The 12,832-nt window shown below is 42.2% G+C and overlaps 1 protein-coding gene across 1 annotated transcript in view; it reads right to left on the reverse strand.

Moving 5' to 3' along the window:
- The window catches only part of LOC311117793 (sec1 family domain-containing protein 2-like), a gene marked incomplete at its 3' end in the record, with an annotated part of 35,159 nt that extends 23,549 nt beyond the window's left edge, over positions 1 to 11,610 (reverse strand). The window contains exons 1-2 of the mRNA XM_084192704.1: positions 10,706 to 11,610; positions 10,354 to 10,522 (exon numbers count right to left, since the gene is read on the reverse strand). Coding sequence (XP_084048830.1) covers positions 10,354 to 10,522; positions 10,706 to 11,519 — 983 coding nt within the window. The remainder of the gene's footprint in view (positions 1 to 10,353; positions 10,523 to 10,705) is intronic.
- Positions 11,611 to 12,832: the final 1,222 nt, after the last annotated feature.

Consider the following 12,832-nt stretch of genomic DNA (forward strand, 5'->3'; position numbering starts at 1 on the left):
CAGGTTAAACTCAAATAAAGCATACTACTTAATGGCAAATAAACCTGGTAAATATCTTGCAGCTCTCACAAAACGAATACATGCTAAACCAGTTATAATTTTAAAAGATAAAGACACAAATGCATTAATTAGAAACAACATGATTAATGACAACTTGGTAGTAGGTGCCCGGCGCACCAGTTTGTGTCAAGAAGTGCAACGCTGCTGGGTTTTTCATGCTCAACAGTTTCCCATGTGTATCAAGAATGGTCCAACACCCATCCAGCCAACTTGACACAACTGTGGGAAGCGTTGGAGTCAACATGGGCCATCATCCCTGTGGAACGCTTGACACCTTGTAGAGGCCCTGCCCCGGCAAATTGAGGCTGTTCTGAGGGTGAGGGGGGAATTTAATATTAGGAAGGTGTTCCTAATGTTTGGTATACTCAGTGTAGTTAAATGCACTAAAGAGAAACAGTGGGTACATATTGAAGATGTGCATTCGCGTGCTCATCCCCAGAATCTTTTTACGTGTCTATTTTCAAAAGGATAAAGCTAAGAACATTAACAACTTCATAGTTAAGAACACTACAACATTACGGAAGAAAATTAAACGTATTCTCACTCCCTAAAAACACAACCCTATGGAACAATCCTTGGATAGCTTTTCAGAATTCACAGATAAATTGGTCCCATGGAAAACTAAAGGCATAGAAACCGTAAATGACTTGGTAACAGGAAATACATTTATTTCCATGACAGAATTAAAAAGCAATTTTGGGCTGACCGATATTTTAAAATACATGTAATTTAAAAGTAACATATAACAATTTTTTGAGTTGAAATCTTTTAGACATCAGAGCAACCTTCAGGGAATCTTATTTGAGTCAGAAAAGGATGTTCATATGATAGGGAAGATGTACAAAACCTGGCAGAGAGCATATCCAACAGACAATCTCTTAGAAAAAAGAAAAAGAAAACTATTGGAAGCAAGACTTAAAAAGAACTGATGTTGGCACAAGATGGAGGGAAAGTTGGAGCATAACTAACTAAATTACAGTTAACTAAAATGTACACTTAAACCAGTATAAACTAATGTATAGAATTGATTATACAAGAGACAAAATTAACAAATTCTACAGCACAACGGTAGAGTCATGTCTTAAGTGTAAAACTATCAATGACTCAATAATCCATGCTTTCTGGAAATGCTATAAAGTCCAAAAGTTATGGGCGGAGCTAGAAAGTTGGCTGTCAGAAGTGTTACAATGTAAACTTACTTTTAATCCGTCTGTCTGCATATTTCAAGACATGGCATATGGGGGTGTAGTGAGATACCCAATGGGCTGGACGATTCTCTTCTCATCACTCATCTTGAAAAAACACATACTAAAAACTTGGAAATCAATCAATCTGCCATAATTAACACAATGGAAAAATTATTTATTATTGAACATTTGAAATAGCATGGGCGACCCGAGAAAAACAAATTGGTCCAATTTAAGGCCAAGTGGCAAACAATAATGCAGGCAGTAGGGACGGGGGTGTGAGCATGCTGGTCTGGGCAGAGGAGATGTAGTAGTTGTTTGTGTGCGTCTGTAAGTTGTTGTTCGTATGTGTATGTTTGTATCTGGTGTGAAAAAAATATAAAAATAAGTTAGACAACTCCTTTCTACTCTGATAGAAGGATGAAGGAGAGAGGAAGAAAGAAAAGGTGGAGAGAGAGCGGGAGGAGGGGGTTCACTGACACGGATCCCAAAATGTTAAAATCTACTCTGTTTTTCTTATTAGTCTCTCTCCCTCTCACACACACTCTCACACACTCTCTCTCTCACTCTCTCACTCACTAACTGCCATGTGTTTAATATCAGATGTAATCGGTTCCAGACCCTGGGCTGGACGGGGAGAGAGGGGCTCAAATTGGGCCGACCGCCATCTTCACACTGAAAACGAGACACAAAGAGAGGCTCACTGCTCCTCCACAAAGAGAACAGCTATAATGGAATATTAGAAGTTACACTGCCAGATAAACATTTGGTTCACTTCACTGTCACTATGATGATGAATGTGGGTGAGAAGAATTTAAAAACGTTCAACAAACGGCACAAACTCTCTGAAAAGCATGACAGAGACATTGGAGTCATTTATAGAAAAACAGTTGCTAAGACTTTTCCTCAGGAAGACATGCATCATGGGCTTAGCTGTATGCTGGGCTTGGGTAGAGGGGGCCTGTTATGATTAAGCGTGTCGTAAAAACGGACACAGTTATCGTGGTTTAAATACCTGGGCTGTAACTTGGCCATACGTGTGTATGCATGCATGTGAATGGGACCTAATGTGCACTGTTTGTGTAAGTGTATGTGAGAGAGATAAGCGACAAAGAGATAGATAGAGAGGGAGCGAGAGATTGATAGATAGAGAGGCAGGGAGGGAGAGAGTGAGAGGGAGAGAGAGAGAAAGAAAGAGAGAGAGAGAGCCCTACTAAAATCTGAAGTCAAATGTCTACTGTTTGCTGATGATCTGGTGCTTCTGTCACCAACCAAGGAGGGCCTACAGCAGCACCTAGATCTTCTGCACAGATTCTGTCAGACCTGGGCCCTGACAGCAAATCTCAGTAAGACAAAAATAATGGTGTTCCAAAAAAGGTGCAGTTGCCAGGACCACAAATACAAATTCCACCTAGACACCTTTGCCCTAGAGCACACAAAAAACGATACATACCTCGGCCTAAACATCAGCTCCACAGGTAACTTCCACAAAGCTGTGAACGATCTGAGAGACATGGCAAGAAGGGCCTTCTATGCCATTGTAAGGAACATAAAATTCGACATACCAATTGAATCAGTTCTAGAACCCATTGCCGTTTATGGTTGTGAGGTCTGGGGTCCGCTCACCAACCAAGAATTCACAAAATGGGAAAAACACCAGATGCAGAATTCTGCAAAAATATCCTCTGTATACAACGTAAAACACCAAATAATGCATGCAGAGCAGAATTAGGCCTATCCCCGCTAATTATCAAAATCCAGAAAAGAGACGTTAAAATCTACAACCACCAAAAAAGGAAGCGATTCCCAAACCTTCCATAACAAAGCCATCACCTACAGAGAGATGAACCTGGAGAAGAGTCCCCTAAGCAAGCTGCTCATGGGGCTCTGTTCACAAACACAAACAGACCCGCAGAACAGCAACACAATTAGACCCAACCAAATCATGAGAAAACAAAAAGAGAATTACTTGACACATTGGCAAGAATTAAGAAGAAAGCAGCGCAAACTAGAATGCTATTTGGCCCTAAACAGAGAGTTCACAGCAGCAGAATACCTGAATTAAGGAAAGCTTTGACTATGTACAGACTCAGTGAGCATGGCCTTGCTATTGAGAAAGGCCGCCGTAGGCAGACCTGGCTCTCAAAAGAAGACAGGCTATGTGCACACTGCCCACAAAACGAAGTGGAAACTGAGTTGCACTTCCTAACCTCCAGCCAAATGTATGACCATATTACAGACACATTTTTCCCTCAGGATTACACAGACCCACAAAGAATTTGAAAACAAATCCAATTTTGATAAACTCCCATATCTATTGGGTGAAATACCACAGTGTGCAATCACAGCAGCAATATTTGTGACCTGTTGCCACAAGAAAAGGGCAACCAGTGAAGAACAAACACCATTGTAAATACAACCCATATTTATTTATTTTCCCTTTTGTAGTTAAACTATTTGCACATCGTTACAACACTGTATATAGACATAATGACATTTGAAATGTATTTTTCTTTTGGAACTTGTGTAATGTTTACTGTTTATTTTTTATTTAACTTTTGTTTATTATCTATTTCACTTGCTTTGGCAATGTAAACATATGTTTCCCATGCCAATAAAGCCCCTTGAATTGAATTGAGAGGAAGAGAGAGAGAGAGATAGAGGGAGAGAGATCGAGAGGGGAGAGAGAGGGATTGAGAGAGAGAGAGAGATTGAGAGAGGGGGGAGAGAGATGGGAAAAGACAGATAGATAGAGGGGAAGAGCCCATGAGCCTGTATATCTTTGTGGGTTCCAGGAAGACGAGAGGTCTTATAAAGGGATAGAATGTGGGGGGTTGAGGAGGTATGGTTCAATTTTGTCCCCCCCCTCCCGCCCCTCTCCCCTGGTGTTTTCCCCAGGCCGTTTGGTCAGACAAGGGTGGGGGTGAAGTTTGTACTGGCAGGGTGTGAGACAAGGCCCAATAACCAGCCAGGGTCTTGTTGAGTAACTGCTCTACTATAGAGGGGCTTGAGGCCATGGGGTGCGTGTGCCTGACATCCTGTATTTGTGTGTGTGTGAGCGAGTGCAGCTCCAGTGTGGCTCGCTCTGCTAGAAGAGGCTTCTCTAAACCTGAAAGGGGCACTCTTGTCCCTTCTGTAGACTGTGTACCCGTGCTGACCTAACACTAATTGGTCTTTTGACCATTCACATCAGATCTTTTCACATCAGATCTTTTTCAGAGCTGATCTGATCTTATGTGCCTGCATTTGTAAAGTGGTTTAGAAATGATTCCTATTTCCAACATTTTACACAGCCTGTTTGTAAATGTTTGTAGAGTAAATTGCTGCTGTAATCAAGACAATTTCAGTCTCAATCAAATGGAATGGACCTAAAAACTAGATTCTGGCTCCACACATTCCAGAAATCTAGCAAGAAAAGCATTGCCTAGAAGGCATAGCTCCTTAGCAGGACAGGAACTCCTTTTAAAAGTCTTTAGTGAGTGGAGTATAAATGATCCACTTGACCAGACTACTCAAAAGAGTCAAGCAACAGGTCTGCATCACCAGTTAGCCAAGTACATGAAATACAGAATGAAATACAATCAAGACAAGCCTCATAGAGAACCAGAGCTGATGCCAAGGTTATCAGGGCAGGATTGGTTGGCCTTATTATTGACAGAGTATGCTATTCGATGCTGTACTAGATACAGTTGAACTGCCTTAGACTTCAACAGCACAACCTCTGTCAGTCAGACAGCCAGAAGATGCAGTGAGCAGCCAAAAGCGTTGGTCATTCTCTTGGTCTTGCTGGGTGTGTGATATGGAGCTGAACAATATCATTTTGACAGGCTAATAAGTAAAGCAAAAGCTGTCAGTATAGGAAACCCAGAGGATGGGTGTGGCCAAAGAAAACAACAGCGGGTAACTTACACAGACCACACCCATGTGTCTCTTTTTATTTTTTTCCTGCTAGTCCTCTCCGATAGAGAGCAATAGTAATAGCGTATTTTTGTAGGCACTAACTCCGCAATGGTTCGTTAGACAGAACCTATGGGAAAATGAATGGACTTTTTATAGAGTTTTTGGATAAACGCCGAAAATAAGGTCTGTGGTAAACACAGGCTTAGGAGACCTTATTCGTTTTGTTCTATGAGATAATCTTCATCAGCTAACGTCACGTTTTGTGAATTTTTAAGCCATTTTTTGCTGCTTTCGCAACAACTAATGGGGATCCAATAAAATACCAAAAGACCAAAAAAAGAACATAAAGGCTTCATAATTGATAAAGGTCATGTTGACGGACTTATAGAACAAAATGTATAAGCCTGTGTTTACCTCAGACCTTCTTTTCGGCGTTTATCCCAGAACCCCATTCATTTTCCCCATAGGAATGGCTGAACGAACCAGAGGTAACTCATTTCCGGGTTTTAGGACTACAGGCTGGCGAACTCTATCCCTGTTCATTCCCATGTCTTTACCATGCAGCTGCCACAGAAATAATTGTGTGTTTTCTTTCTTTTAACTCTCTCCTTTCCTAGCTTGTCCAAATAGGTGTGTTTTCCATCTTTTCTGGTGGCAGGCAGAGTCAGACTTGCTGCGCTTTCTCACGGCAGGGTGCGGTTGGTTCCTTTTTTCTGAGGCTTGTCTCAAGGCTCGGCAGCCCCTGGACCAGACCAGGAACACCTTGGCCACACGCACAGACCCCTGCCTTTACCCGCCTGTCTGCCCATCATAGGATCAGAGTCCAGGGTACCCAGCGGTGGGGGTAGAGGTGGCGGTGCTGGTTTCAGTCTGAGAAGGGGAAACATAGCCCCCTGGGCCAAGAGGATTCATGTGTCCCATACAGGATCAAAGTGCACCAACCTGAGTACCAGCCAAGCACATTACATTACACAGAGTGGTCTGGAGGATACCGGACTTCACACACACACTCTCAACATCACCACATTCATACTGTACACCAATGCAGAGTTTCAAAGGCCCACCTGAACCAAAATACAGCACACACATGCTCAAAACCACCATATAACCTACTCTCACTGACAAAGACAGAACCTTGAACACATAGCAAACTTAAATGCAAAACATGTGTAGGCACACAGCCACACACAGTATACTTTTAGACTTTAGAGAAAATCTGGGGTCTGTCTGGTACGAGCTGGAAAAACACAGTTAAAGTCCAGGCTCGTGTTGAAGGTAAACTCACACCAGGTCATGAAACATCATACTAATTGCACAGCAAAGTGTGGGGTCCGTTTGGGAAGCTAAAATCAACGACCACCCATAGGAGCCCTAAACATAGTGATCTATAAAAATATCCTAAAATTACAAAAGGGAAATATCATACAATAAAATACTAAATTAGGCCCTGCCTACTATTTAAAGGGATACTTCGGGATTTTGGCAATGAGGTTCTTTATCCACTTCCCAAGAGTCAGATGAACTCGTGGATACCATTTTTATGTCTCTGTGTCCAGCATGAAGTCCAGCATGAAGTTTACAGGTAGTTTTGCAAGCCAACGCTAACTAGCACGCTAGTAGATATTCATAGACTTCCAGTCATTGCGCAAACGCTAGTTAGAATTGGCTCGCAAAACTACCTCTAACTTCCTCTCACTGGACACAGAGACATGAAAATGGTATCCATGAGTTTACCTGACTCTGGGGAAGCAGATAAAGGGCCTCATTACGAAAACCCCAAAGTATCTCTTTAAAGCTTTAAAAACAGGGCTCATTACAAAGCCAATCAAAACACAGTCTGGGAGGGTCTAGAATATATCAACAAATGTGACTCGTTTCCGGAAACTAGGCGTATGTCGCACGTCACTACTTCACAGGAGAGGCATTTGAACGTAAACGTTTATCTTATATCAAAATGCGTTTTTTGGCAGAAATGCCTTCTGGAACATGTGAACTTTTATGTGCTTTAATAACAAACGATTACATGACCCATCAGGTTAGCCAGGTGTGTCTGGGGGTGATTACGGCCATCTATTGTATTTCATGTGTACATGTCTAAACAATAGTGATCCATCCACTTAGCTAGATGTGGCACATTACCCATCAATTTAGACAAGTGTGTCTGGTAAGCGTCATCGAATAATTATAAAATATTAATGAAATATCTTTATCTGGACACTTTCTGTTTTTGATATTGCTACTATGTAAGCAACCATTTCACTGTACCGTTTGCACCTTCTGTATCCTGTGCATGTGACAAATAAACGTAGATTTTATTTGATATAGTGTATGTTTAACAGAGACGGTAATGTGAAGAACAACATGACCTGCACCAAAGTCAGATTAGGGTATAGGCCAAGGACTAGATAAAGTGTATTTTTACCAGGAGTTTTTCCTTATTGTAGGCTACTACTGTTACCACTTTTAGTCTTGAAATCTTTGGTTGTTTACTAAACTACTCACTCTGTTTAGCACATGGCCTCACATGTGAATCCTTAAAGAGATGAGTGGGGCTTAAGAGCGATGCTGATTGGGTATAGACAAAGAAGAGGTCTCCAGTAAGTGTACCAAAACATTCAAGGGACATTTTCTCAAAAGTGGGGTTACAAGTTTATCAACTTTCAAAGCAGAATTACTTTCCCATTGTTCCTCAACTGCAGTGTATGATATACCCTTTTCTAGCTCTGAGTCTCTACTTTTATCCAATGTAAAAAACACCATTTAAAATGTTGCAATATAAGACCGAATCGAGGCGGTCGGACACAAATCATATCAATGCTGACTGGGAGGAATTTCATAATACAGCCAATCATACTGTGTTGCCTGGCTGGGCCCTATAACAATTCATACTGTACCTGTATCATATGAACAGGGCTACACAACCAAACTATACAGACTTGATCCCAAGCCATCCATCAATAAATCAAAACATGTGCATACAGTTATTAGCCTAGTGGAACCAGCCTGATGCTGCTTTCACCATTCTATTTGAAGTGAAATAGAATGGTGAACGCAGCGATCAGGCTGGTTCCACCAGTCTATGAAGTTACATGCAGCCATTTGTGTTCTTCATAATTGTTCTTATTTCTCATGTTTTTTTCTAGTATTACATTGTTACTGATTATTGAATTGTTGGGTTTTGAGTTTGCAAGAAAGGCATTTCACTGTACTTGTACATGTGACATTAAAAACTTGAAACTATGTTCCCGGTATAGACGAACACATTACAACTTCAGACCAAAAGATTGTAATTTCACTCCACAGTGAACAAATGTTATTTGAGTGTAAAATGGGCCAGGAGCTCCAGGTGCTTTAACTTTACTGTGTCTGGGCCGTGCTTCAATCTCCTAAACAGCTGTGATAAGATAACTGGCCCATCTGCTACGAGATAGGGAAGGCAATAACGCTCCTGCTGGCACATCACACACTCAGCCCCTACAGACACCACGGCCCCCGGGTTCGAGATCATCCTATTACTGCTATCTCCACTTGTGTGTGTGTGAGAGAGAGAGATATAGCTGATCCCATCCTTCCCGACTCCTCTCTGCGATAAGACATTTGGCTCGGAGTCTCTCTCTGATGAAAGTCTGAATGCTGATGCTAAAAACTGATAGCAAGGAATAGGATACTATCTAATACAGCCTAACACCCCCTAAGGTCTGCTTCCCAATACAGGTCAACAAACTGCAGCCTTGTCCCTCACCTCAATCCCCCTTTTTGGATGTTAGACAATATGGCTAGTAATCTCATGTCACATGACTAAGTCTGAAGTAGGCTGTATTTGCAAGACTTCCTGTAGAGCCACCAGAACCTCCAAATGATCAACACACTTTGGATTTGCTAATCAGGACACAGTAAGTTGAGTACGTCCACATGGTGAGATATCTGTGGGAATGTGCAGGTGCTTGGTGTAGCCTAAATGCTCCAGACGAAGACCTCTGTCTGGGGGTCAGTGGGGCCTGCCCTACCCCCTGCTGTGCTCACATTAAACGCTACAGTACCCTCCCTGTCTGAGCTGCTCTTACCCAGCAGAACCAGCAGAACCGTTCCATTAGAACTGAACCTCCCACCTCGCTCAAACAGGGCCTGCTCCATTCCAGATCAACCACCCACTGGGTAGGAGCGGGTGCCCATTCAGGCAGACAAGAGTTAGAAAACATTGTAGAGCAGAGCTGGCCAACCATTCTCATAGCCAATGAAAGTATTTTCCTCCTGCAACCACATGAAGAGGCAGAGGAAGAGTGGAACACATGATGTTAGGACTAATCCCTGCCATGTACAACAGCCTCACTGCAAGACGCCAACACGTGCACGCCCAATAGCCAGACTGGAGGCAAGCTCCACTGAACCTCTGTTACTTAATACAAGTCATGTGTTCCCCATAAACGTAGGGGGTAACGGGGGAGGGTGAAAGAGCGAGAGAATGACTGGGATAGACTCAGAGAGAAACAATTTGAGAGAGCAAGAGACAGAGAGAGTAGGTGAGAGAAAGAGGGAGAGACAGAATGAGTGAAAGAGAGAGAGAAAGGAGAGAGATTCAGCACAACACAACACTGTTTACCTCCTGTGGGCCAAGAGAAATGAACCTCAACATATATTATTTATTTACCCTTATTTTACCAGGTAAGTTGACTGAGAACATATTTTGTTTTACAGCAACATTAGAAACATTGTTATACAGTAGATATGATATATTAGAGCCTTGGATAAATAAACATACATTATAGCAGAACTACAGTCAGATTAACACAAAAACCTGGCCAAAGGAAATAACATGGGCAGAAAGGCCACCAAGTCAAGCAAAGTTTTGCTTAAATTATGAGAAAATAAGAACAGTTACAGCAGTATAATGACTGCTGATCAGAGGTGACCTAGGCCAGATAAACATACAAAACCCATTCTCTAGTCTCCGCCTTCTCTATATCCCCTGTGCCTACGTGAACCATAATTCTAGGCCCAGCCAAAATGTAACCCTCTTTCAAATCCTAACCCTAGCCCTAACAATATCTCGCTCCATCCCCATTCAAATCCCAGATTGATTCTCAAAAAGGTATTTCCAGGGTCCATAAAAATGAACTATCATACAGTATCTGAATCATGTGAAATTAGACTTTTCAACAGTAGTATAATATTTTAACTATAACTGCTCCATCACAGATGTACTCACTGGGTCTGTGCCAGGCAGCCTGGAGCCAGGGTAGGCTGTGAATCAGGGGTGCGCTGCTGGTTAGTGAGCTCCAGCATGTCCACCAGCACATCAGTGGTGTGCCCTGGCAAAGGCTGCATCACAGTCAAAATCTTCTCCACCAGGCTGTCGCCATGGTGACCAGCAGCCCCTGAGGACAAGGAAAAACAGAGAGAGATTTTAACCAAAAACAAGGTCCAAGTAAACATGAATTCATTCGGTGCGTAAGGGGAATAGACTATGGACTAAGGAAGTGTGACAATAGAATGTTGGACTCTGGGTTGGCTTGGCATGTTTATGGACATCAGTAGTTGTACAAGACTGTGTTATGCACCTGTTAGATCCAGTGTCCTGTCGATGAAGACGATGGATGCTTTATTGGGGGCTGTCTTTCTGCGGTTTTTGGCTTGAGGATGATTGGCCAGTTCCCCAGCAATGAGACGGCTCATTGGACCCAAGGCAAAGCTCTCCTCCCGGGTGCTGGTGGACTCAAACATGGAATTAACCGCAGAGGCCAGAGATTTAATTTCAATCTGCAGCTCCGGAGTAAGAGAGTGTATGTCAACATCAGTCAAGCTGCCGAACCGCTTCTTCTCTGGGCGCTTTATATTGATGGTCTCGAGGTCTGGTGGCAGCAGCGGGAACAGGTGCGCGAAGGTGGGCGCGAGAAGGAGCTGTGGTGATATGGGAGCAAAGACTACAGGTGCATGCATGACTTCAGCGGTGTAGTTCATATCTCCCATCCACTCGCACAGTTTATCTTCAAACTGCTCGAACACAGGGTTCCCCTCTAATTCAGCAGTGACATTGTTAGCGAGGAGGTGTATGGAGTGGGCTACGGTGGTGAAAACGACACAGTACTGAAAATGACTGAGGCCAACGATGTCTTGTATAATGTCAGCTGTTCTCCCTTTGAGCAGAGTGCTCACCACAAACACCGCCTTTGGTTCGTTTTCACCACCGGCTTCGAAGCTCGAAAACTGCTTTAAATTACGAGCACCAGCCTCAAATACAATGGAAGCTCCACCGTTCCAATGAAGACTCTCAGCACACTTGTCGTCAATGAAAACCACCGCTTTCTTTACCTTTGACAACACTTTGTCCCACATCTGACCGGGGAAACGTGTAAAGCCCTCAGTTGGTAACATTGTGGAGATGATACTGTTGTTTAGACCGACCGAAAAGTGCAAGATTTCTATAAAATTGTCAGACAGACGCCATTCCAAAACAACAACACAAACACATGTGAGTCTCTTAATGGTGACGTGACATTCCACGTCGCGACAGATATACGTAATCATACATCTGCTGCACGGGTTTAATTTTGTAATGTTCTGCATTTGCTATTTACAAAAAAATGAAATTAGCCTGAATTGAGTTTCCTCATATAGCAATATACTAGCTACACGACACAAAAATACATGCCTTGAATAAATTGAAGAAAATAAGAAAAACATACATAAATAGATATGCTTATCATGAAGCTCAGAAATAAAGTTGCAAGAAATGTATACGTTGTAGCAAAAAAAGATAATCTCAAGACATACTGACCAATAGGAGACTCGTTTTTCTTCCAACGTGGATATACGTCGGTGAAAAGTGAACGTCCCTATAGAAACGTGTGTGTTAAAGTAAACTGTCACTATTTTTGACCGATAAGGTGACACGCTGTCCTTTCCGTTATTTTTTAAATTTCACCGTTGTAACTAACAGTTTGAAACTTGAAAATCTGTGCGGTGAAAAAGTTTGGCGAGTTTGGCGAAATAACTGTTATTTCATTGCGAGTTGTTTTATTTGCTAGAGTAACTGTCAAATTGTGTGATTCAGAAGAAGTGACTGAATTTGGAGAGATATGTCCGCAGAAGAAATTGACAAAGCTTCTGACGCAAGCAGGGGCTATGAAGAGGAAGAATGGTTATATGGAAGTTGTCAAAACAGATGTTATGACACTATTTAGCTCTTAAATAGTTACATTTTTGTATGGCTACCATTCGGTGTCTGGCAAATGATGGGCTGTCAAATTTCTGTTAGCTAGCAAGCTAACCACAACACCAGAAACAACACGTGCGACAGCTGTTTGGAATGTTTTCTCCTACTGCTTATTTCCTGTGACCTTTTTGGTAGGGAGCGAATATGAGAACAATGTCCAGTGACTATGAAGGAATTATTGAGTTCCGGCATTTAGATATTTGAAGATCGCTGGGATATTGTCTGTTTTGATTTTGAGTGTATGATGAAAACATGTTGATACTTGTTCTTATCTGTGATAGATTTGTAAAATACTTATGCCCCACATAAATTAGCTGTATATACTTGCAACATAATAAATACAAATGTTGTTCACATTCACACTCACACATTATTTGTTCACACCTGTGGTACACACATTGTTTGTGCCACTTAAAGCACTGCATAGTCAATCTGATATCTGCAGTGGCCGTACAGCATTTACTGCGATGCG

This window comes from Coregonus lavaretus (assembly GCF_964263955.1).
Source record: "Coregonus lavaretus genome assembly, contig: HAP1_SCAFFOLD_2649, whole genome shotgun sequence".
NCBI lineage: Eukaryota > Metazoa > Chordata > Actinopteri > Salmoniformes > Salmonidae > Coregonus > Coregonus lavaretus.